This window comes from Metopolophium dirhodum, chromosome 2 (assembly GCF_019925205.1).
Source record: "Metopolophium dirhodum isolate CAU chromosome 2, ASM1992520v1, whole genome shotgun sequence".
Classification (NCBI taxonomy): domain Eukaryota; kingdom Metazoa; phylum Arthropoda; class Insecta; order Hemiptera; family Aphididae; genus Metopolophium; species Metopolophium dirhodum.
In genome coordinates, this window is record NC_083561.1 from 34,946,697 (window position 1) to 34,973,923 (window position 27,227).

A 27,227-nucleotide genomic window follows, 5' to 3' on the forward strand; every position below is an offset into this window, starting at 1 on the left:
TTTTAATATTTTTTTGAAAATATTGATACATAAAAATTAATTTTTTTAACGACTCGTTGATATAGTTATATTCAGTTATAGCTTAAGTATTTTTAGTTTAAATGATTGTGGTGAAGTTGCACTGGAGAATCCATCAAAACTTTAGTCCACTTCTCCTCTCACACATAATTTTAAATGCTTATAACAAACATAACTTATTTAAAATTTGATTTTTAGACATAAAAATTCTCAAAATTCTGTTTAGAAAAATGAAATCTTAAATGTATGTTATCTATCAAAAAAGTAAACAACCTATATAACTATTAAAAATATTAAAACATGACATATTTCAAAAATATTGTTATTATGTGTTCAAATAATGTCAAAAACGTAAATAGGTTACTATGTGTGTTAGCCATTAAAAGAATAAATATAGTGGGTATCCATTATTCCATTTTTCTCAAGAGTATATAAGTTATATAGAATATAAATTAATTACACTATGTACACTATTACATGTTACTGTTACACTATTACACTAAATAATTAAATGTAGTGATGTGAAAATAATATCGAAACAATCAAAATGTATATAAACTACTTACAAGTGTGGGAATAAAAGTAAATGAAGTAGACCCGGGAGAGATTACAATGTTCCCGTCAAGTATTACTGGAATAGACCCGGGAGAGTTTATCATCGGGAGAGTTTACAATTTCCCTTATTATAAAAAAAATACATCAATATAACGTCATACCTATTTCATATTCGTTGTAAATACCTTTTGATAAGATATTTTATAATACCTACTACCTATATAAAATAAATAATATATATATAGACAATACTGTACGGCTCTATGATTTAAATATACGAGTACAACTTATAGGTATATTAATATGTTAATGTTTGGAAAGATAAATCTTGTGTGAAATCATGTATTTTTGTAAATATACATTATATTATTATAATATAATAATATATAAATCTACAGCAAAAGTTTTATTTCAACGTTGTACAAGAATTAATCGTATTCCATAGTATAATTCTTGATGACGAACTATCGATTTTTTTTTTCTCTTAATGTTTATAGATGGAACAGTGCGTTTGCTTGTACCTGCTCAGGAAACGTTGGAAGAAGTGGCCCAGCAGTTATCATGGCTGAGATTTTTAGAAGGCGGACACCAAATGCCTTTAGACTGTCAGGCGAGATATAAAATTGCAATTATAGTGCCTTATAGAAACAGACTAGCCAATCTCTGCTCGTTCCTTTTAAATATGCATCCATTTTTAACAAAACAACAGTTGGATTACACTATCTTTATCATAGAACAGTTCGGTAAGTCATTTATTATCTAATCATTTTAATAGGTAGGTATGATAAATATTTAAAAACAATATACACTATCAAAATATTAAAATCAGTGGTTTAAGTGGGTTAATAAGTAGGTCTTATTTACTGTAAAATTATGCATCCCCTTTAATTTAAGTCTCCAAAGTCCGGGGGACGCTACTAAATTTTAGTAATTTATTAAATGGCTTATGCACACACACACACATCGATTAATCACCGAATTTAAGCGTATATTATTTCGCGCCAATAATCTCCACGTTTCTGTAGATAATTTGGCCAATTTTTTAAAAGTTTGTCTGATAATCTAAAACAAAGACTTTTTAGCACACAATCGTCTCATGTATCAGTTTTAGATAAAGCTGATCCTTATAAAGATTTATTTAATAATTGATTTATATATTTAACCATGCTTTCTCCAGATTATTGGCCTGATAATACTTTACTGTGATGTGCAGTTTGATGATATAAATATAAGCCGTTTGTCTAAAATATTTCAAATGGATCAAAGAACCAGTGTACGAGGATTTCGTGAATACAAAGTGTCTTACTCTTCAGTAAATACAGACATTAGGCCATTAATGGCCGCTGTAAAGACTTTGGCTATTTCTTCTGCCGAATGTGAACGGTCATTTAATTCAATGAATGAAATCGTTTCTTCAAAAAGAAGTGTGTTGACTAGTGATCATAATTCATCGTTAGTTTTCATTAATTGTACTGGACCGCCAATTGATAAATTTAATCCTAACATCTATATTAAAACTTGGATATTATTAGGGAAAAGAAGTGCAGATGAACAATGTTGTCCAAAAAAAAAAAGAAACACTTATACATCTTTATGGTTATGTTTAAATAAATAGTTACCTACCTATACTGGTTATACTGTACTGGTTGCAGTGTTGGGTAGTAACGTAAGGAAAGTAACGCGTTACTGTAACGGTGTTACTTTGCTTATAACGCGTTATGTAATTTCATCATAGAATTATTTCCAAGTTACGAAAATGTTTTATTAATGAAATGTTTAAAATTAAAATGTAAACACATACTATTTTTTTTAACATTTCAGACAATGAATTGCGATTTATTTTTTACTTAGCAGGCATTATATGTCTTAAGCTTTTTATGAACAAATTACAAAGGTGTGTGAAAGAAACAAATCATACCTAGTTGGTTAATAGGTTTCTTTAAAAAGTTTAGTTAGATATAGACTTTGGAAGAATTCAGGAGCGCTCCTCAATTTTTGGTTTCTTTAGGGCCCCTCAATATTTGTCCCACTTTAAGCACTGATTAAAATCTAGAAATTAAGTTATTCAATCAATTCACGTTAATATGATTTAATTTTGCTAATTTATTTTTTCAACTAGACGATGGACTGTTCAACCGGGCGATGTTAATGAACGTTGGGTTCACCGAAGCGTTAAAGTTACACGATTTTGACTGTTTCTTTTTCCATGATGTAGACCTTATACCAGAAAATGACAGAAACATATACAGTTGTCCCGATCAACCAAGACACATGTCAGTAGCTATTGACAAGTTTAATTACAGGTAGTTATAATCATATAAGATTGTTTAGTTGTTTTATTTTTGTACATACTGAGACTGAGTGAATCTATTAATTAACAATGAACATTAATTACCTTGATAAATATAGTAAATTATTAAATTAGAATAAAATATTTTTAGTCTATAACAAAACAAAATTTTAATTTCCTATTGTAAAGCCGAATACTTTTCTAAAAAAAACCTATCTATAACTATTAACTATTAACTATCAAATATTTAACAAAATAAATATATTTGTTTTACAATATTGATCTAATCCCCAATCGATCTAACCTCCTATCAGAGTAATAAAGTCTCGAATTATGAAATTAATAATGAAGTTGTCGGTAAAAAGTTTTGGCCCAAAATGAACTGTTTTAAGGAACAGTGTAAAAAGCATTTTTTTTCTAAAACATTATATTTTATCTAAATAATGAACATTTTCAGTTAAAATAACCACTATAATATTATGTATGATAGAAAATAAATTGTACTGCGTTACCGTCTTAATTTAAATAAATTTTATAATCAAAACACAACTTCATATTATATTATTATTATATATTTTATCAGTTTTCAACACAAGGTTTACAAAGTTTATTGTAAGGCCCTTTTAAAATAAATAATAGTGGTTAGGAAAAGGTTCTGCATAAATGTATGATAAACGCAAGGGACAAATTGCCAAAACGTAGAGTTATCAAAATTGCTTATAAAAGAATATATTAAGTATAATATTATTATATACCCCTCGTTGGATAGTTTATTAGAATAATCTCAAATCCTTTTATACGACTAAACGAGTAATAATTATGGACCCAAGTCAAAAAAGGACGTGAAAAACTCTGCTTTAATAGTCATTCATATTATAAACGTGGTGGTTCTTTTATTGAAAAATAAAATATTAAAAATATAAAAATATTAATGTTTTTGAAATTATTTTTTTTACATAATTTTAATTTGTTACAAATCGAAATTTTCGTAAAATAATAATACATTTTATACTATTTGTTATAATTTTTTTAGTTTTATAAATTACAACATATATTTATTATTTCGTGTTCCGAAGCAAAACATAATTTAGAGTAGGTACTTCGATGTATAAAAATCGAATTTTTTCATATTTAATTAGTTATAATAACAAGACATGTTTAGACAAACGGGGTTAAGTGGTATAATACTGTAAGTATTAGGTTTATTGAAAAATACATTTATTTTCTTGTTAAAGAATGAAATTATAAAAAAAATTTAAGAGAACGTCAAAACTTTGTTTACAACAACTTAAAATTAATACTGAACCACCAATTACATACATTATTATATTTATACGTAAAATGAGCCGTTATCGATTAACAGTCATTTACAGTATGAAATATTCCCGTAGGTAATTCATTCATACCACCAATTTCAAAGATAATTATAATTTCCCCTACTCTACGTAATGTGTTCTATATATAAGTTGTTCTCGAATAATGTTTTTATGTTCTAACCATTGAACAAGATAGAGATAGAATAGGTGTTGGGTAATACATTTTAAAATAATAATAATGCATTGTATTCAAAAAAATCTGTTAAGCTTAGTTTTCAATAATGTTTAAAGGACAATTTTTTTAATATATAAGTGTTCTTAAAACTAATTGATGAGGAAAGATTGTCAAATGTATTTATTAGGTATTTGATATTGAATATAATACAGTATTGAAATCTTAATCAATTTTATCATAAAAATGTTATTAACTTCTTAATAGTCAGAATTCTTTAAACTATTATAATATTATACTGAAATTCCGTTACAATTCTGTTAAAATTCAGAAATTAATTTCACCTGCAATAAGCAATAAATATTAATCTAAAATTATATTTCAATTGAGTGTGCTGTAATAAATGTAAATTTTTTTTAATAGCAATTATTATTGGAACATTACTATTTACAATAACATCTTTTTTAATTCCTATTTGCCCGATTTGGTTAGTAAAATATTATTTAATTCAGCTGGTAATAGGTACCTAAAAAAATAAAACGTACCTATCAGTGTAAAACCAATAAGTTTCAATCAAAACCTATCAAAATCCAAAAACTAAACTTTATAATACTATAATAGATTCATATTCAACAATTATTGTACTAATATTAGTACTACTTTTGCTAGAAACAATTATAAAACAGACCACGATAGTGGCGATTTGAACATATATAAGTACCTATAGTTAAGATGAATCGATACAGATTGTTTTTTAACAAAAAGTACTTATCTTTGGTCCATCATCGTTATGATAAAACTAATAATACAATAAAAAAATTGATCAATTATATATTTATTTACCTATTTATTTTTGTAGTTTACCTGAAATCCATTATTTATCAAATTTAAACCCTTAACTTCTACTTATATTTTATTTTGAAATAAGAACATCGAAGAATTATTAAACAGTGATTCCAAAAAAGTGGGATGTTTGGTCTTAAGTAATTTTCTTAACAAATTTAATTATAATTTCAAATTTCTTATCGCATAATAAGTTTTGTCAATACTTTTGGCTGTTAAAAATTAAATGCTTATTGACCACATATAATTGGTGATATGTGTGACACGCGTGTCATAGAGATAAAAAAACAATAATTTTTAGTTATTTAAATTTTTAATGACAACATTACAGAGTTACGGAAAATGTATCTATAATAAATAAAAATCATTCCCTGGATAACTAATATTGTAAAAGTTTCCCCCGACAGCATTCAAGATATTTTAGTTACATTTTAACGAATTGTAAGAAAATATTAAAATTAGATATAATAAAAGATTTGAATTATTTCCATGAAAACCATGAATTGCTAAATTTCTAATTTCTTTAATAAAAGAAATAAATAATTTCTTAAATGAAAATAAACATTATAATTTCATAATTCGAATTAAAAACTTTCTGTCGTTATGTCTAATTTCGTTGAGAAGTTCATTAAGTTACAATTGTTTTGAATTAATATAAAAATAGTTATGATTACTAAGCCAATCATGAGAAAAATTTAAAAGATTCAATTTAGTCAATAAATTCAGAAATACCAGAAACCACCCTCAAATTTGAGAATCAAAGTATTTTTTTCTATTATATTATATATATATATATCTTATCCACATACACACACACACACACACACACACACACACACACACACACATACACACACGCGCGTCATATATCATTAAATATATAATTGTATTGCTTGACAAAAATAAGATAAAGGGGGATATGGCATCCTCATCCCCCGCTCCACCGTTAGCACGCCCATGAAGTCTATTATCATAATATGATTATTATAATAATAACAAAAATTATTTCGACCACGTGTGTTCAGACTGCCATACGTGGACTTATTCGGTGGAGTTATAAGCATGAGCCGAACGCATTTCCAGCTGGTCAACGGATTCAGTAATATGTTCTGGGGATGGGGTGGCGAAGACGACGACATGGCGTCTCGGGTCAAGGCACACGACCTAAACATCACCAGATACCATCCGGACGTGGCACGTTACCATATGTTGACACATGCCCAACAAAAGGCTAACCCAAAAAGGTATAACCAGCTAATGTATTAAGTACACTTTCATTATTATTATTATTATTAGGTATATCTATTATTGTTGTAATTTGTAGGTAAGTATATCAAAATTCATAATCTTTAATCATAATATTATATAAACGCGTATCGTAGAAATAAATATACGCATTTATGTTATTGTTGTATAATATAGGTGTCAACAAAAAAATGTTTTTACAGAGCACATTAATTATAATTTTAGGGAAGGATGATTATAATATGATATAATATAAAGACAAATCACACGTATAATTTTATTTTTGTAAAATAATAATATTGAACCGAGGTTGTTTTCTAGATCCAAATCGCATAACTGATGGCCTGTAATATAGCTGACGTTGTATAATATTTTTATCATCTGTAGTTACTTCAGCCAAGTTCTTACTGTGTTCTTTTAATTTCGATATGATACGTAAGGTACCATTATTATAATTTATGATTTGTTTTTCTCATCCAATAATATCTTCAAGAATTCACTGAACTGATCAATGAAGTCGTTAGAATATAAATAATAGATAATAATAAAGTTGAAACATTTTTAACTTCCGAAAGAATTCTGTTCAGTAACTGTCATAAAATAATATGCACCGTTGGTCTTGTTTAGTTGTGACAAGACTTAAGACTATTATTTTTTTTTTTTAGATTTTATATTTTGAAAATTTATCATTGTCAGACTACTCATTATTTATTTTGCTACATTTTAGTTTTTTACAATTTTTTTTTAATGTTTATAAAAACATATTGAACAATATTTGTGCTTTCATATTCTATAAATTATAATTCTTTATGTAACAACTTACAATACTTAAGTTGTAACACTTGTCAATTATAAATTACACACTATATGATTCACCAAGCATGCTCAAACCCCATTTCTTCTTTAAGACGACGCCACACCCGCATGTGTTGTCTCTGTCTTACAAGTGCGTAACATAGCAAATTTACGCTCAGCCGATCACGTTTAGCTCCGTTAGTTCAAAATTAGAGTGAATCGGCATATCATGAAACTTAATGGTAAGAACATTATTTATGTTCGTTAGTTGGTTAGTTAGTTAGTTCAAATTTTTAGCTATAGTTATGCGTATATAATATAGCGTGAGTTAAAAATGCTTATAACTCACTTAAAGACTGAATAATCGTAAAAAACCAATATACGGAACACAGATAATGTTCTTACCATCAAGTTTCATAATAGGTGTATTCACTATAATGATTAAACTAATCGAGCAAACGTGATCTGCTGAGCGTAAATTTGATATATTACGCACTTGTAAGACGGAGACAACACATGCGGGTGTGGCGACTTCTTAATTATGCATTTATTCAAATATTCTGTTTTTTGGATTTACTACTCAGATTTGTTCGGTCATCTAAGGAGTGTCCTAACTCTCATGGCTATGATGGTAGTACAAACTTCTTTTTTGGCTAGAGTGATAATAAGTAATAACAATATTTTTATATGGTGCACCACATATTTTCCGGCCGCAGTAGCCACAAAAATTTGTTGTGTTTCCGCACTACATAGGTACTTCTCCTGCCCAACATTAGTAAAATACTAAATATTTGTGCTACAAATTGCAATTATTGTTTGATTAGTATTTTTTTAGGTAACTATACACAAAGTGGGCTTATTCTATATTTTTCAAAATTGTGTTATTTATTTCTTCATGCCTTAATTTATACAACAGAACAGTCTATTATAGAGCAGTGGTCTTTAAACTGGGTGCCACGGCTTCTGAAAAATGTCAACTATTCGTCCAATAATTAAAAATATTTGTAAAGTCCATCAAGCACGCCTTTCGCAATTTCGCATTAAATGTATATACCAACTACACTTCTTTTTAGTTTTTAGTGAATACATTTAATAACTAATACAATGTCATTATAATATAATTAATAAAAATGTGTTAGCCCATCAAGCACACATTTCTAATTAAATATAGGTATATAATTATAATTCAAGACAATTTTGTTCATCTAATTATTTAGTGCAAAAAAAAAAGGTCAGTATGCCGTGAACATTTTTTTAAGAGCACGATGTGCCGTATTTAATAGAAGTTTGAAAACCACTGCTATAGAATGTATTATACGTACAGAAAACCGATAATCTATATCAGTTTTCTATTACATCAAGTTTGGAGATAAAAATAAAAATAATATAATTTTGAAGAACATGTAAAAACAAAACCTATCAATATTTCCTGAACAGACAACGACTTATAGTGATTCGCGTTAATATAATCATTCTGTGTAGTGTACTAGTGTGTAGTGTACTGATATTTACGTCTCCGGGGATGGCGGTAATAACAATAGTCACGGTACATTAGCCACGTTCCCGCACACGTTTTATTTACAGTCTTTATGATGATGATAACCATAATATTATAATAATAACAGTGTGTGTTTATGTTCTACGCTTGCCAAACAGGTATGAAAAGTTGTACAGCGGCCGGAAACGTTTCAAAACGGACGGACTTAACAATCTCGAGTACCGGGTAAAAGCATTGAAACAATTGCCGCTGTTCACATACTTGCTGGTCGACTTGACCAGTAGGCGCAGTTGATGGACGATGCTGATGTGGCGCTGGCCGTTCGGTCAGCAAGCCGCTTAATAAAACCGTTTATGCTCTCCCACTCACTCACTCTTTCTCTCTCTCTCTCTCTCTCTCTCTCTCTCTCAATCTCTCTCTCTCTCTCTCCTCTCTCTCTCACCCCCTCTCTCATCCCCTCTCTTATCTGAGAGTCCCGTGGCATATTGTTACTTTCAATCGATTTACAATGTAAAGTACGCATAGGTACGTACTATTTATAAATTATGTAAACTTTTTTTTTCTTTTTATATATTAAAATATTATATTAAACTATCAGGGTTATCGTTCCCTGATTTGGTGCTAAACTAAAACACGTATTGTTATTTGCATACGCTGCACTTGAATTATATATGTATAAAACGGGGAGTTGTGTACGACCGAATAGATATCGCTGCACTCACGAGGAAAAAACCAAAATCCGGGGTCTTTATTATTATTATTATTATTAATATGATCATTATCATTCCTCGATTCGCGGATGATCGACTAGCGACCGATGACAACATTATTCTACAATCAATGTTTTAAATAAATACCATTCCACCAGCAAACATGGAACACCGCGATCGCAACCAAACAGGCGTTTGAATAAAATATAAAAGGCACCGCAAATATAAAATGCACCGTTACCGTTGGTTTACGCAGTATTTCGAAAAAATCTCGTCGATTTATCATTTTCATCGAAAACTGCAAACCAATTTTATAAAATTTGATAACGTAGTAACCGTTACAATTTTTAGCAGTTACAATGGCCTATTAGGTTAGATAGGAACGACCTGTTCACATAACATTTCGTTGTTTTTCAGGATACCGGTCACTTATTAACATCAAACATTGTATAATGATTATACATATATACACACATAGTATAATATTACATTATTACGTGGTTTATATTTACTGATATATAACCATTTTCTAATACCTATAGATATGGGTAGATATTATAGCAATATTTGTTTTTTCTAAAAGATTTTTATCTTATTTCGTATTGTAGATAATACACCAGCTAATGAATTATTGAACGTTTTACACCTTGTACATACAACATACCGTAGGGGTAAGGTTCATTATTATTTCACTAATCTTACTTTCATGTATTCACAACAATACTTTTGACATATTTCATGATTTTGGGATCAACGAATAGGCAATAAGTATTAGGGTAGGCCTATTTTTGGGTCAATATGACTCTGTGATATTTATTAAATATATTATATTGTAATACACACATTCTCTATCTTTTTATTGGTTCAGAAACCGGGCAATTTTATCATTGAACCGCCGTATCTGTTAATTAAGATAAAAGAGACTTGTAGCTTTATAAATTCATTAATTTAAAATGTAACTTATTAATAACTATAATAATAAAAATTATAATATATATATTATGTACGTATAATATCTGTATAGTGATTTATTATTGGGTACCTACGTTTACAGTTAGGTGTGTACCTATTTTTTTTATTGATGTGTTTTTTGAAAATATTTTTATTAGTTTATATAAATTTAATATATTTATTTATATGTGTTATATTATAAAGGAAACAACTTTTTAAAAAATCGACATTTTGTCATCCTATAATATTATATTAAAATTATATAATACCCAACGAATTTTGCGTCCAAAACCCTCATATTTTGAGGCTATCAAATCTTATTAAATCCATACAAGCTGTATATTTATCTGTGCAAATTACTAAAATATTATAAAACAATAATAAATCTATAATATTGCATTAATTTTATAAAATATATTCGAATAATAATAATGTAGAAACTCAACAAAATTGTATTTTAAAATACTTTTGAAATCGAATTCAAACTACCGAGTACTCTCTTTAATCTTTATTATCTACAATAATTTTTATCAAGATAAAATATTTTTGAACGTATTTTATAACTATACAAAATTATATTGTAAAAGTTGTATAAACGTGTTGTATTTGTGAACACCGTATTAGTATTTAGTGCTAACATTTTTTTTTTTATTATGATTAAAAATTTCAATATTTCCTAAATTGAAAATGTAAACCTAAGTATAAGTTGTTATTGCGTACATAAAAATACTATAGATAAAATTAAAATTTGAATTGACGAATTGAATGGGAAGGGTGCTAATTAATTAAAAGTGTAACAGATAAGATAAACTTTTGAATACATATAGTATGATATTATAACGCAATACATTATTCCATTGAACTTTTTAACTTAAACGTTAATAATCTTACATTATGTTAAATATTATTTAATTATCTGACTATGGGTACCTACATTTGAAAAAAATACTTTACATTTATGAAAATACGTTTGAAAATATTTTTAAAATAATTATTACCACAATTCACTCAAAATACTCAAAATTATTAACAACAATTTAAATAAATAATTATAAGAAAAATACTGTCCACAGACTTAAATTGTAATATATTAAATTTTTTATTACTTATAATTTTACATTTTACTTATTATATTTATTGTATTAGATATATTTTGCCACATGGAGTGTACAGACTGACATCAATGTGTATTTTTTTTTAATATTATTTTTTAAATATTAATTTTTAATGATGTTCATAAAATAATTTAGATATCTTATCATATAAGTTGTTATGCCGTTTGGTTTTTTAATTTTTTCTGTAGTTTACATTATAGTAAATTAATTTAGGTTATCTCATTACTCGGCCACTGTTGTAGACCTAGGTTATTATTTGTTATACATATATTTTGTTTTTTAAAACAAAGTTTATAACCTATTTCTCCTAATTATTATATTGAATACCTATGTATATATTATATATTTTTTTTTTGTAACTTTTGAATTCATTTAGGTCATATCACTTCTGTACTAAAACTCTTGAGACTATTCAATAAATTATTTCGTTTTTAAATCACAATAACTGGTTAATAGAATTATTATATCTACTATTTGTACCTGCTAATATTGTGCTGTTTGTTGACGTCAATCTCAAAAGTACCTTTATACTCTATAACTCTACCGTCTAATGTCCATAATTTAACAAGTCGTTAAACAATTACAGTATTTGAATTGACTAAACGTTGTATAGTATTTTTTAATAGTTACACGGCAAAGGTATAGTGGATTGAATGCGGGCCAGAGGGGCCTGCCCCCCACCCATGGCCAATCAGATATGTGTTAGCAAGTGTTTCATGATTGAAAAGTTTCAAATACTCACAAATAATATTTAAATTACAACAAAATAATTAAAATCGTTATTCTATGTTTACATATTTAATTACATCAAAATTTGAACTTCAAATATCTATAAGAAAAATCTTATCTTTAAGATAAATCTGTGTTTATATTATATTCTTTAGATTTTTTAGTTGCATGACTAATTTTTATTTTAAACACTTAAAATATATTTTGACTGTATTTTCAATATTTTTTAAATGGTATATGAACAACTTATGAGCAGAGCTATGAATTAAATGCATTAAAAAGTGTTAAATATGCACTAAAAAATTTAAAATAGAAAAAGTTAACAAAATAATATGCACTTAGAATTTAAAAATATATATGTTACAGTCAAAGTGTATCCATCGGGCGTTGTAGTACAACGTGTGAGGAGTCTTCAGTCTTGTATCAAATTTTCAAGTATTTTGATCAAACGAATACAATTTATTTACATTTATTTAAATAAAATTTTAAATCTCCGTAAAATTTCAAAATATTTTGAAAATTTTATCAAGTATAAAAAATGATAAAATAAACATATGGTGTAAATTTCAAGTATCTATACGGTTATTAGTTGAATAACAACAAAATAAGAAAATCGTATGAGAATTGTTTAATTTGCGGGGAAATATCCGATGTCTAACTACAAACGCTCGTAACAATTTAAATTGACATTCCGATATAGACTTTTTTTTGATAACGGTAGAATAACTTATGTAGAATCTTGTATTATAATTTTTTTTTTTGGTTTTGCAGATCTACTTAATATGATTTATCAAGCACAAAAAGCACAATGTAACTTTTAATAATTGTAACTTGTAACTTGTAACTTGTATAGTTGTATATAAAGTTACAGGAAAATGTGTAACTAGTTAAAGATACAAGTTAAATTGTAAATAAGTAATTTGTTACCAGTTCCAAGTTACAAAAGTAACCGAGTTACATAACTTATAGTTACATGTAACTATGATAGTGTGATATAACCAACCAGCCTGATTACACTGTATACCTACATTTGAACGTATATTGCACATTACTATACCTATTTTTAAATTAAAATATTATACTTACAGCAATGTATACTCTTCGTCATCTCTTGAAATGTCTGAAGTAATGCTCACTTGTAACTAAAAATCAAATTAAGTAAAATATTTTAGAAAAATATTTTAGAAAAAAAAATGTACATACCAGTATACCACATATATTTCAGACAAAAGCTCTTGATAATAATTTTAATTTAAGCCATCACATATTATTGATATGGTTTTCAAAATAACAACAGGTTTGTTTAAAATATTGTTAACTCATTCTATGATACTGAAATTTAAATTAATTATAGAGAGAGCCAAGAGAGGTCTCCCTGAAAGAGCTGGTCAATCTTTAAAAAATCTACTTTAATGTATAAAAAAAATGAAAGGGGAATATGGGCACTCACAGGCAAAAGTATTTTAAGAGGCAAAAAAAATTAAAAGAAATAATTTAACTAAGAGCTAGTTACTGTAGTCAATTTGTACAAAATTAACGAAAAATATGGTCAGAGGTCTATCATTGTCGTTTCGAAGTATTAAAAATTTATAAAAATTATTGAAATTTTTTAACGATGCAAAAAATTAAATACACAGAGGTCTACAGGCTATCATAGTTAAATTAATTTTATGAAGCTAACAATTATATTGTTTTTCAAGCTAGACAATGCAGTCAATTTTAAATTACAATCCAAAAACTAAATAGACTAAATACAACAGCAAAAAATTAGTTATGGTCATTATTATCCGCCGAGAAACGCCGATTAATACAGATAGTAGATAATAATATCATATTATTAATTGTTTTACATTTTTCACACAAACAAAATGTGTTGCCCGGCGAATTGTATAGGCAAAATAGGTACATTACTCAAGTGTTCAGTGTTGTCCATGACTACATATTAGCTCATTGCAAGTATACTCCGTTTGCGACAGAAAGTAGTTGCACACAATCTAAAACGGGTCATACCCCGTCGCAATCCCTCAAATCCACACTTCTTAGATACATTTAAATCCACGTAGTTACCTTCACACACTTATTGTTTAAACATTTTATACAAAATCAAATTAAGTTAAATAAATTAAAATAAAATTGGAAGGAGAACGTGGGAGCCCGGAGGCAAACGCATTTTAAGAAGCAAAAAAAAAAAAAGGTGAGCGACTCTGCTGTACAGTAGGTTACAAATGGGTCACTGTAATGGATGGTGTTAAATTTGAATTCAATGATATAATATCATTGTATAAGAAAAACGATTCTGAGCGAAAACGGTCAGTCAGCCTATAATATTACTAAGTACCTATATTTGGTATTAACGTGAATAAAGTAATTTATATATTATAACATATTTACTTGGGACCTTGTTTAAATTTTCAATCCTTAGATAAAAAAATTGAACATTTTATAAATTTTTAACTACAAAATAATTATTAAATTTTGTCAAAATTTGAACTTTAAATGCTTATAAAAAAATATTGTCCCTATGTATTTTTAATATTCTTCAACTGCTATTGTATCAATATATCCGGAGCCTTGTATTACATTTTCACGCATTTTTACCCAACAAATAAAGTTTTATTGACATTCATAGAAAAAAAGACTAATACAATTGGAAACAGAAAATGTTCCTAAACAGTTCAAAACAAATCAAAATATTTTGAACATTTTATCGTGTATAGAAAATGCAAATATAAACAACCAGTGAAAATGTCATGTATATACGTACATTTGTCTTAGAGTTACACCCATAGGCGAGTCGTGACAATTCCCCCCATGATATTTTGTAAATTAATTTGAAAAATATTATCAAAAAGCCATTTTAGGTTTGTAAGAATTATTTTTTCAAGAAAACTGAAAAATATAATATTTTTAAAAGGTTAACTATAGAAAAAAAAATGAATTGATTAATCAAAATTTATTTATTTATTGCTATTTGCCATATGCGATATGCCATCGTAATACATCATGATAATAAGTAAAAACAAAACCAAACAGCTAATTGCAGCCTGCTGTGTTCCGAAAAAATCATTAAAGTTCGGTAAATTCTCAGTTCATATACTATGGATGGAGCCACAGCGTATTATTTTGTTGCCGATATTAGCGACGAGTCTCCGATTAAGGTGATTGATATGTTCATGCGCGATGCAACTCTTCGCATAATTATCCATAAGTTACTATCACTGAATTATTCTAAATCACAGTTCGTGGTTCGTGGTTAATTATATTATAATAGTAATTATTATATTATCATAGTAATTATTATAGTATTATAGTAGCCATTGCTTATACTATTTTTTCAATATAATATTATATTTAAACATAATATGCTGATTTGATGATAAATTATGTGAGGATAAATATGCAAGAAGTTGCGTCGCGCATGTGCATATCGAATACCTAATTCGGCGACTCGTCGTTGATATTAGCAAAGTTTTTTTGTATAATTATTGTATTGGTATAATACGCTGTACATCCATAGTATAATGATCTAAGATAAAATGAAAGCCTGTTTTCCTATTCGTGATAACTGTTTAACTGTGAACTTCAACTGATAACAATATGGCACATTCTCTTCATCTTGTATTATTCTTCACTATTCATCTTTGAGTTTGACTGTTTGAGCTTTGAGCGTAGTGTTATAGAATTATTACATTAAAATATTACTACAATATAGGCTTCTTCAACGATATATTTTTGAATATCGATATCGTTTTGAATTCGATATTCCGATATCTCTATGACTATCATAAATGACAATACTCAAATACTCAATTACTGGGTACTAGGTAGTAACTATCGGGTATTATATTAACAATTAATTGTTTTGAAATATATTTTTCAAGAGCTTTGGCATGAAAATCAGTTTTCTTGATGTACATAGATTATCGATATATTACGATTATCGATAACTAAATTTCTGAAAAAAAGTTCGCGATATCAATATCGAATCGAAACATCGATATCGTTGAAGAAGCCTACTATAATACTATTTAGTATATACTATTCTAATTTCTAATATCTTTTTTGTACAATTCAAGGTACTTTTTTATCATGTTATATTTGTGTGTATGGCTTTAGTGATTATTAATTGTATAAGCTATAATTAACGTACAGACGCACAGTGTGATGCATTTAAAAATAAATATATATATATACCTAATAACTATAAATTATAAAATTTGGTACCTATATCGTATATTATACATTATATTTTTAACGTTATTACTAATGGTAGACTTTGGAAATAAATTCCGTTTTATGCAAAAATAAAATAATAGGAAAATATAGAAATGCAGAATGTTTTTATTAAATAAACCATCATCTTATCAAGCTTTTGTCCATAATGTCATTTAATTTTACATACTACAATAATAATAGTATGTTATGGTTTCCAGTTTCCACTGATTAAGTATATTTAGTCTCCAAATATCTTTAAGTATACGGTATATCGACACATAATAAAGTTTTCTCCCCCATAAAAGGTAGCCCAAGGTACGCCCATGGTTACACCAAAAACCCACGTTTATTCCAAATAACAGTGGTTCAAATAATCATATTTTGTTCAAAATTTTGAAAATATATTGTGTAATAAAAAATTCGTCGGTACCTAAAATGCAATTTGAAATAAATATAGTTTGGAACAATGAGCCTCATGCCACGAAGAGAGCGATACTCCTATGTCCTATAGTTATAGACACGGTCTTAGAAGATATATTCTGAGACCGTGGTTATAGATAATATGACGTATTATCTATGCCTATAGTACAAAAAATATTGGAAGTATTTTATAGTGGTATGAATATACTGAAGAACAATTAGTCATTGGAATAAATAATTGTCGGAACAAAAATAATATAATATATTGATATTATACATTGATTTGGATATTAACTGTATTTTAAGCAACCTCTGATTAAATTTTAACAAATTAACTTTGGAACAACAACTGCTACCTTATGATTTTATTAATTATTCATAAATCGTAATTCGGTTCATCGAGTTCTGATGCGGCCATACGCACCGATCGACAATTTATTAAAAACAATAACTTATAGTTTCGTTTCCTTTGTATGTGACCGTTTTTACTCCATGAACGAAAACAATAATAAATAAAAACAACAACAATGACCGTTTATAATAATATCTTCTAGAATGTTCTCGAAACGTTGTTTGAGGGGAGGGGACTCGGTGACTCACCCGTTAATCTGGTAACCCAGTAAACCCACCAATCGAAACGTCGACCCGGGGGTGAGTGTTATCGAATATTCCGTATTTTCGTCGTCCGCGCCGCCACCGAAGCTGAAGCCTGAATCAGTCCAGCCATTTCACCGTCGACCGCCGCCGCTGATTGAATAGTTCGTCGTCCGTTGTTCTGATCCTAAGCGTTTTGGTAAGTTTTTAGTTTTCATTCTTCATTAATACACACAATTACGAAAAATATGTTCGTAAATAATATTGTCTCCTCTCGTCCGTCGTGAGACCTAATCACCGCACGGCCTGTGACGATATCGCGTCGCTTTTCCGTGGAAACGACAAACTCGCGTTTTTTTACCGGTAATGACTGGTAAAAATGGCCGCACCGCCTCAACTGCAATTATTGTTACTTGATTTGAAATATCGCGTGATCGATCGTATCCGTACATTTTTTTTTTCATTCAATTTTTTTATTTCCGCTGGCCCTGTGCCCCTGTCAGAATACGAACCGCAATCGCGTCCATATTGATTTTTGTTTTATTCTCATACCTACCCATATAAATACACCTTACGGCTACGGCTACCTTATCCACCTATTGTATTATGCAAAAAACCCAAGTTCCACTTTTACATAGCACATTTTCATACAAAAATCAGGAGTTTTAGTGTTCAAGAGGATTGTATTGACGATTTAAAATTGTTTTAATAATAATTGTTTAGTTATTGATATTTTTTAAGGGTGTCTAAGCGAATGGCTCCTAAACTAAATTTCAGTATACCATATTATATGAATCGCCGACATCTTCCCCAGTACATTTTTGTTTCAGACGTTCCCGCCCCCTCCCATTTTTTTTTTAAATGTATTATTAAATAATATTATTATACAGCTCACTAAGAACACACTATAATTTACAATTTATTTTTTAACAAAATAATCTAAATTAATGAATATTCCAATTTAAAACTAATATTCATTTAGATTTAAACAAATAAAATGGTGAAAAATATTAAGTATTAGAATATTTTTATAAGAATATAGATAAATAAAATATGTTATATATCATCTGATACAGTGAACTATAATAATTACATGCTTATCAAGCCCGGATTAAGATAATTTTGGGCCTGGGGCCAAACAATTTTAGGGGCCCATATCCATAATCAAAATTTTGGTGACCCACAAATAAAAATATTTCAGAAAAAAAAATATATTCATCAATTTATTTCTTATTTTTTTTTTAAATACAAAAATAAAAATTTTATTAAAAATATTTTTTTCTAGATTTTTGGGCAGCAAACTCTTTAATTATATCATCGGTATTAATTACCTCCAAAACATCACTCTCTGAACACAAAACCATAAAACTATTTAAATTTTCTTGAGAAGAGCTTGTTCTATACTTGTTTTTTATTCGAGCTAATTTGGAGAATGCTCTTTCAGCCGAACAATTTGCAATAGGTATGGTTAGATATATTTTAATTGCAGTATACAAATTAGGAAAAGAAAGTAATAGATTTTTTTCATTGAAATGCTTCCAAATATCTAGCAGATAATCTTGTGTGTCATCATATGAAGGTTTACTGATAGACCAATATTTTTTGAATTGTATAATTTCATTTTGTATAGTATTATCAACATCTTTTTTATACAATAAAATAAAATTTTCAAGACTTTTATTAACTTCTTCTTCTTCATCAGTATCTTGTGGTAAAACAACATGTAATTTTGTGATGAACAAAAAATTGTTTTTTAGAAAACTATAAGCTTCAATTCGTTTTTCTAATTGTGAACAAAAACTATCTATAATAACATAATAAGTCTCTACTCTAAACTTGTCATGACCACTTAAAGATACTTGATTACAACCAGAGTCATTTGGAAATTTCTTTTTTTTTATTCTCTCTTGTTCATCGGAGTATTTCTCTTTTATTTTAGGACTAAGTTGATTTATTTTATTTTCATATAATGTACTGCACTTCCTCAAATTTGATACATAATGCTTTAATGATATAAGTAAATTAAGAGCTTTTAAAGGATCACAATTTATTGTTTGCAACTGTATTGAGGTCTTGTTGGATCTTTCTAAAATGTCATTCCATAAAAGTGCCATGTATCCAGTTTCTTTTTTTTAAATTTTTTTTAATAATGGTCTAGCATTTCTTTTAGTATCTTCATTTTCTTTACTATTAGGACTTATTATAGTTTCTAATACTTCAATAATTTTAGTGTAATTATTTATTAATGCTTTACAAGACTCTGTATGACATGACCATCTAGTATCACTTAAAGATTTTAATACTAGTAATCGATTACTATCACTTTTTTCTATAGATGTAGTTAATATATTCCATCTGTGAGTAGCACTACTGAAAAAATTATACAGTGACTGAAGAAACCCAAAAAAATTTACTGCTTCTAAGCAACAATTCACACTGTGAACTCCGACTAGGTTAAGTGAATGAGCAGTGCAAGGTACATAAATAGCTAAATCACACTTTTTTTTTACATATGCTTGTAGTCCTTCATAAGTTCCACTCATATTAGGAGCATTATCATATGACTGACCGCGACAATTTAAAATATCAAGTTTAGAATTTTTAAGAAAATCTTCTAACAATTTAAAGATTGACTCACCTTTGTGACTATCAATAGGTTTAAGCTCTAATAATCTCTCTTGTACATTATGTGATGTACAATATCTTAATACTATTGCCATTTGATCTACCTTAGATAAATCCGGAGTTGAGTCCAAAATTAATGAAAAATATTTACTTTCTCTGATTTCATTTTCAATATAATTAATAACACGTCTCTTTATCAGAGTTATTAATTCGTTCAAAATTGTTGTAGATAGGTATGATGGATGACCTCTCCCTTTATTACCGTGCAATTCAATATGGGTTTTCAAAAATGGATCAAACTCAGAAATTAGTTCAAGAAGTCCTAAGTAATTTCCATTATTTTTTACTCCAAATACTTCATTGTCTCCTCTAAATGGTAAACCACGTGAAGATAAATATTTAATAACTGCTACAACGCGTTTTAAAACATCAATCCAATATTGAGTTTCAGTAGATATTTGCTTACAGATTTGTTGATTTACGGAATTTAATGAGTTTTCTCGAAGTAGCCATGTAGTATTTGCTTCTCTGTGATACATGCTGTTTTCATGGTATGATATTTTTTCAAATTTTTTCCATTGATCAAACCCATTTTTTACAAAAGAGTTTTCACGATTCTTTGAAAAAAGCTTACACATAAAACAAAATACTGAACCCTGACTTGGAGAATACAAAAGCCACAGCCGATCACATATTTGTCCATTAGGTAAAGTTCTTTCAAACATTGCAGGCGTTAAATGTCTTTTATGATCTAAAAATCAAATAAATTAACTTAATTATTAAACATCAATGATATATAAACATAAATAAATTATAATAAGAATGTTTTATTAAAAAAAATTCTTTATTGAAAATTATTAAAAAAATTTAACAAGTAATAACAATAAAAATAAATAATGATTAAGTACTATATTTACCACTAATGCGTGCAGATTGAGTATACGATTTTTGTTTATTTTGAAAAAATGATGGCCCTTTTTTAATACAATAATCCACAAAATCATCATTTATTTTACTTGGCCAAAAATATGGATCTTTAACGGTTAATTCATCAAAGCTGTTATCATCAATATCTGCATGATGTATTGTACCAATATTCGTAGTATCCTTAACAGCTTTAATAATAACAAATATTGAAAATAAAACATTAACCACCAAATATTGTGAAAAAAATTAATTTTTATACTTACAAGTAGAATTAGTATTTTCAAGACCATTATTACTTTGATTTTGTTTGGCCGGTGATAAACCTACAAATAAATAATTTAAAATTTAAACTATAGATACCTATAATTAATTTATATTTGATAGGTACTTACAATGAGTATTGTTTAAGTGATCAGTCTGAACAGTTTCTTTTAAGTCAACATGCAAATTAATTTTATCTTTTAAATTACTGGAAACATTTTTGGCATTATCATCTAAAAAAAATTAATATTTAAATTTAAAATGTATTATATTATTTATATTATAGTCCAGTCTTGTTAAGTATTTGAGTAAATGTATTTAAATATTTTTATTGTATTTAGAATACTTTTTAAATACTTCTCGAATAAAGTATTTGGAAAGTATTTTAAATACGGTCTTGGATGTGTTTGTATTTAAGAATCAAATACTTTTATTTAAATACTTTACCTATTTTAAACTGTATTATACTAATTACTTATTAATATATTATTTTATATACTTACATGACATACATGCAATACTAATAGCATTAACTTCTTCTGGTATATTATAATGATTATTTATATCAATAGTGTCATCAAGTATACCATCCACAATACCATCCACAGTACCATCCACAATACCTAACATAATTATTGAAAATGTTTATTATATTGATATATTATATTTAATTATTTAAATACATTTATTTTTTAACTTAAGTGTTTGAACAATGAACATAACATGGGTTATATAATATGATAAATTATAAATATTATTGTTTGAATGCGTTCATTATTCTAGTTAAAATTCAAAGGTACTTACAATTGATATTAGTTTCATTGTTTATATTTTCCTTTGAGATACTATGATCTATTTCTATAACATTTGAAACTAGTTTATCGTCACTTTCATTAGTTAAAGAAAAAAATCCAGTTATTTTATTGCACTTAACAGCAGATGTCATTAAAAGATCTTCTTTCTTCTTTTTTCTCTTCTGAGCACCGCTTAAATATTTTTTACAGCCACTCATATTCGACTTTTACTTCAAATTTCAATAATATAAGTTATAAGTTGTATTTGTAAAACAAAACACTAACACTAACCACTGTTAAACGTTAAACGTTATTATGACTTCGACTGAAGACTATACAAGAGACAAGACTTGTTTCAGTATTGTTATCGTAGAAAAATAACATAAATAGAATTCGTCTGGTTAATAAATAATAATTATTGAGGAATATGTTTTATCATCAAAAACAGTTTGATAACTAAATCTATTATTAGTAATGATGTTTCAACCGTCGTAAATCGTAATCGACGGTATTCACTGTAGTACAGACTGTACTCGTGATTCCTATAATTCCATTGCATTATCATTATCATCCTGCTAAAAATAGACGATAGTCGATAGCATAATAATAACATAGGTGATATCCATATTCCATATCCATTATCAATATAGTATTTAGCCCACCACAGAGTACTCTATGTATAGGCGTATAGCTTATAGGAAACGTTAATGTATAATAATAATAATGATATAAGTTTATATTATTATTTATTATCATTGCAAATCTTTGTATTTTATCGCATTTAATATATTATATTTTACATGTTTCTTTTGAGTTTTGATTTACGAAATATACTATTATTACTATATCCAAATATTTCTGATTTAATAAAAAAAGTACTATTCGCCAAGGGCCCACTTTTGTTTAATATCCGTGGGCCCAGGGCCATGGCCCCTCCTGGCCCCCCCCTTAATCCGGGCTTGATGCTTATATCCCTAGTTATTTTAATATTATTTTCAGATAGGTACCTATATTTCCTACATGACCTTAAAATTCATATTTATTACTTAAGTTTATCTTTGGATTTTACTAAAACTTTCTGTGTGTACTACTGCTGAACCGCAAACTGAGATTTATAGTCTTAAGTTAGTACCCCTTGGTCAGATCTATGAGGGGTAGAACCAGTTTTTTTCCAGCACAACACAGTGTCATCTTAAAATGACCCGAGTTAATATACAAATAATATTATTGTGGATAAGCTCACAATTACTTAAAAGATTTTAACAAATATTAATTCAAATTAGGTAGGTAGGTACCTACAAAAAAAAAAAATGTATTCAAGAATGACATTTTTGTCTTGATAGTTGTTAGTAAGTTGTTCAATTATAATATAACATAGTAAACTGTAGATGTAATCTAAGTATAAATGTATAATTTACTATTCCTTAGTTATAATATGTAAATCATCATGACCTAAATGCTTTAGCAGCGCCTACTGCAATTAGCTGTGCGATGCAGCTTTAATTTTGTTATTTTTTAATGTATATACCTATATTAAACAAATAGATTGATCTACTTCATTATTTTTTATAATTGTCTATTTACCGGATTCTAATATCCCAAGTTATTTCAAAATAAGTTTGGTACAATATATGTGTAATATACATGGTCTTAAGTATTTTTTTTCTTTTGTAATGCCATGAAGTTTAGTCTTCAAACAAGACTTCTGTCCACTTATAACACGTCCATCACATACCCTGTTGTAGAAATAAATATATAGGTACTAATGACGTAATTATTTATATTAAAAACTCTTATCTTAAACCATAGTTTAAATGACCAAATTCTATTTTTAGTTATGAGTTTACCACTATTGATATAAATACTCATTATAAACGAACAACATAATTATTGTTTGTTAATTGCCTCCCAATTGTATTGTTGCTTCATTAAAAATTAATAGATGCTATTAAATTAAAGTTAAGTCTAATATTGATGTGTTATGTGTCATTGCCTTGGCAGAATAATAAATTATTTAAAATGAAAACTTATCTTATATCCTTGTTCAATAACACATTTTAGCATTAATCACCGCTTACCATTTCGTAATTAACAACTGAATTTTTTTCTAGGACAAGTCAATTATCAAGACTTAATTCATTCCTATAATCATAAAAGAACATCCCATATTAAATTAAAATGGCAGCCAAAACTCCTGCTGTTGGTATTGATTTGGGTACAACTTACTCGTGCGTTGGTGTTTTCCAACATGGCAAAGTAGAGATCATTGCTAATGATCAGGGAAACCGTACTACACCTAGTTATGTTGGTTTCACCGATACTGAACGTCTTATTGGTGATGCTGCTAAAAATCAGGTCGCTATGAACCCCAACAACACAATCTTTGGTAAATAATTAGCACTTAATATTTTTATCATTATACTGTTATAAATATTTTTTTAATATTAAAGACGCTAAGCGATTGATTGGAAGACGTTTTGAAGATGCTACTGTACAAGCTGATATGAAACACTGGCCTTTCGAAGTAATCAGTGATGGTGGTAAACCTAAGATCAAAATTTCCTACAAAGGAGAAAACAAAATCTTCTCACCAGAAGAGGTACCTATTAAATTTTTAAATATAAAATAATTACAAATAATAATTTTTTAATTGTGTATAGGTATCATCTATGGTTTTGACAAAGATGAAAGAAACCGCTGAAGCCTACCTAGGAAAAACTGTAACGAACGCTGTTATCACTGTACCTGCATATTTCAACGACTCTCAACGTCAAGCTACCAAAGATTCTGGTACTATTGCTGGTTTGAATGTAATGCGTATCATCAATGAGCCTACAGCTGCTGCCATTGCATATGGTCTGGACAAAAAAACATCTGGAGAACGCAACGTTCTGATCTTTGATTTGGGTGGTGGTACTTTTGATGTATCCATCTTGACCATCGAAGATGGAATATTTGAAGTCAAATCGACTGCTGGAGACACTCACTTGGGAGGAGAAGATTTTGACAATAGAATGGTCAATCACTTTGTACAAGAGTTCAAACGCAAGTACAAGAAGGATGTAACCACTAACAAGAGAGCCCTGAGACGTTTGAGGACTGCCTGTGAACGTGCAAAGCGTACTCTTTCCTCGTCCACCCAAGCAAGCATTGAAATTGATTCCTTGTTTGAAGGCGTTGACTTCTACACATCCATCACTCGTGCTCGTTTTGAAGAATTGAATGCTGATCTTTTCCGCAGCACCATGGAGCCAGTTGAGAAATCTCTGCGCGACGCCAAGATGGACAAATCTGCCGTTAACGACATTGTATTAGTTGGAGGTTCTACCCGTATCCCCAAAGTACAAAAATTGTTGCAAGACTTCTTCAACGGTAAAGAATTAAACAAATCCATCAACCCCGATGAAGCTGTTGCTTACGGTGCAGCAGTACAAGCCGCCATCTTGCACGGAGACAAATCTGAAGAAGTCCAAGACTTATTGTTGCTTGATGTCACCCCTCTGTCTTTAGGTATTGAAACTGCTGGTGGTGTAATGACCGCTCTCATCAAGCGTAACACAACCATCCCAACTAAACAGACACAAACTTTCACCACCTATTCTGATAACCAACCTGGAGTCTTAATTCAAGTATATGAAGGAGAACGTGCTATGACCAAGGACAATAACTTGTTGGGAAAATTCGAGCTGACTGCTATTCCTCCCGCACCACGTGGAGTCCCTCAGATTGAAGTCACCTTCGACATTGACGCTAATGGTATTTTAAATGTTAGTGCTATTGAAAAGTCCACCAACAAAGAAAATAAGATCACCATCACCAACGATAAAGGACGTTTAAGCAAGGAAGATATTGAGCGCATGGTTAATGACGCCGAGAAATACAAGAATGAAGACGAAAAACAGAAAGGTGTCATTGCAGCCAAGAACGGTTTGGAATCCTACTGCTTCAACATGAAAAGCACAATGGAGGATGAAAAAATCAAAGACAAAATTCCAGATTCTGACAAGACAACAATCATGGACAAAGTCAACGATACTATCAAGTGGTTGGATGCTAACCAACTGGCTGACAAGGAAGAATATGAACACAAGCAAAAGGAATTGGAGGGCATTTGCAACCCAATAATCACAAAATTGTATGCTGGAGCTGGTGGTGGTATGCCCGGTGGTATGCCGGGAGGTTTCCCTGGTGGCATGCCAGGAGGTTTCCCTGGTGGTGATGGTGGTGCTGGAGCTCCTGGTGCAGGTGCTGGCCCAACTATTGAAGAAGTTGATTAGTTAATTAATCTAAAATTATGCACATTCCTTTATTTAAATAAAATGTATTCCTTATCTTATTGAAAAACAGTGGTAACATTTATCCTTTTTGTTATTATCTAATAAATACAATTTTTTACCTTATACCATGCCTTGTTAATGAAAAATCACCCTTAGTTGTTTATTTGATCATATTACTTAACACGTTCATACTTGTCGTGACGCTGAAAAAGTTCTAGTTTTAAAAAAAAAAAATGTCCTAAAAATTGAAAAATTAAAATATCAGTGTACGGTTTGCATTTGATTATGAAACAATGCTTATAGAAGACGCTGACAAAAAAAAAAAACCAAAAGTTAATCGTAACGCTGACCAAATTATAATCCGTTAAATAATAATATACATGATATCAATTGGTGTCATTCGCCATATTATGCGAATTATGTAAAATGACGCCTTTTGGCGTCATCCGCAGTGAACGTGTTAAGAGGATGTCAGCGCACTATTTGTTTTCTCTCTCTGGCCCACGCGCAACATAGACAAAACGCATTTATGCAGAATCATTTTTTCTATTTTTTTAAGTAATCTTAGAGTAAAATCACCCATTACAAAAAATATAGAGAGTAATATTTATGAGGGAATGACACATCAATTTTACATTTTATTGTTATTTGACTTTCAAAATAAACAAATATATGTTGTAAACTTAAATTGTTTTGAGACAAATCACAAATGATTACTTAAAAACATAAGCTTGTGTTGGGAGAGTCAGTTCTTAAAAGAATTTATGTAAGATATAGGTATTCTAGTAGTAAATAATAATTAAAAAATATTAATTTAATAACAGTAAAAGGAAAATTAATTAGACTAAAAAACAAAATATATAAAGATCATAAATTA

The 27,227-nt window shown here is 28.6% G+C and overlaps 4 protein-coding genes across 4 annotated transcripts in view; 2 read left to right on the plus strand and 2 right to left on the minus strand.

The window, feature by feature from the left end:
• LOC132939289 (beta-1,4-N-acetylgalactosaminyltransferase bre-4-like) overlaps positions 1 to 12,066 on the plus strand; it is a 44,014-nt gene extending 31,948 nt beyond the window's left edge. Inside the window, exons 4-7 of the mRNA XM_061006376.1 lie at positions 1,071 to 1,316; positions 2,693 to 2,876; positions 6,220 to 6,438; positions 8,891 to 12,066. Coding sequence (XP_060862359.1) covers positions 1,071 to 1,316; positions 2,693 to 2,876; positions 6,220 to 6,438; positions 8,891 to 9,026 — 785 coding nt within the window. The 3' untranslated portion in view covers positions 9,027 to 12,066. The remainder of the gene's footprint in view (positions 1 to 1,070; positions 1,317 to 2,692; positions 2,877 to 6,219; positions 6,439 to 8,890) is intronic.
• A 5,442-nt stretch (positions 12,067 to 17,508) lies between these two features.
• On the plus strand, positions 17,509 to 26,473 carry LOC132939064 (heat shock 70 kDa protein cognate 4). The gene is made up of 4 exons (XM_061006076.1): positions 17,509 to 17,665; positions 24,185 to 24,459; positions 24,524 to 24,672; positions 24,734 to 26,473. Exons 2-4 carry the CDS (start codon positions 24,252 to 24,254, stop codon positions 26,348 to 26,350), a joined length of 1,974 nt encoding a protein of 657 aa, XP_060862059.1. The 5' UTR covers positions 17,509 to 17,665; positions 24,185 to 24,251; the 3' UTR covers positions 26,351 to 26,473.
• Positions 18,732 to 19,580, minus strand: LOC132938912 (uncharacterized). The gene is made up of 2 exons (XM_061005899.1): positions 19,120 to 19,580; positions 18,732 to 19,050 (listed from the first exon to the last, which is right to left on the minus strand). Exons 1-2 carry the CDS (start codon positions 19,578 to 19,580, stop codon positions 18,732 to 18,734), a joined length of 780 nt encoding a protein of 259 aa, XP_060861882.1.
• LOC132938913 (zinc finger MYM-type protein 1-like) lies at positions 19,599 to 22,478 on the minus strand. The gene is made up of 6 exons (XM_061005900.1): positions 22,084 to 22,478; positions 21,783 to 21,902; positions 21,411 to 21,512; positions 21,282 to 21,341; positions 21,009 to 21,206; positions 19,599 to 20,842 (listed from the first exon to the last, which is right to left on the minus strand). The coding sequence occupies exons 1-6, from the start codon at positions 22,289 to 22,291 to the stop codon at positions 19,599 to 19,601; spliced, it is 1,932 nt and encodes a 643-aa protein (XP_060861883.1). The 5' UTR covers positions 22,292 to 22,478.
• Positions 26,474 to 27,227: the final 754 nt, after the last annotated feature.

Coding starts and splice junctions, on each gene's coding strand:
- LOC132939064 (XM_061006076.1), top strand. CDS start 24,252: ATGGCAGCCAAAACTCCTGCTGTTGGTATTGATTTGGGTACAACTTAC. Junction 24,460..24,523: donor CCCCAACAACACAATCTTTG/GTAAATAATTAG, acceptor TTAATATTAAAG/ACGCTAAGCGATTGATTGGA. Junction 24,673..24,733: donor AAATCTTCTCACCAGAAGAG/GTACCTATTAAA, acceptor AATTGTGTATAG/GTATCATCTATGGTTTTGAC.
- LOC132938912 (XM_061005899.1), bottom strand. CDS start 19,580: ATGGCACTTTTATGGAATGACATTTTAGAAAGATCCAACAAGACCTCA. Junction 19,051..19,119: donor CTTGAAAATTTTATTTTATT/GTATAAAAAAGA, acceptor TTGGTCTATCAG/TAAACCTTCATATGATGACA.
- LOC132938913 (XM_061005900.1), bottom strand. CDS start 22,291: ATGAGTGGCTGTAAAAAATATTTAAGCGGTGCTCAGAAGAGAAAAAAG. Junction 21,903..22,083: donor CAATGAAACTAATATCAATT/GTAAGTACCTTT, acceptor TAATTATGTTAG/GTATTGTGGATGGTACTGTG. Junction 21,207..21,281: donor TGAAAATACTAATTCTACTT/GTAAGTATAAAA, acceptor TTATTATTAAAG/CTGTTAAGGATACTACGAAT.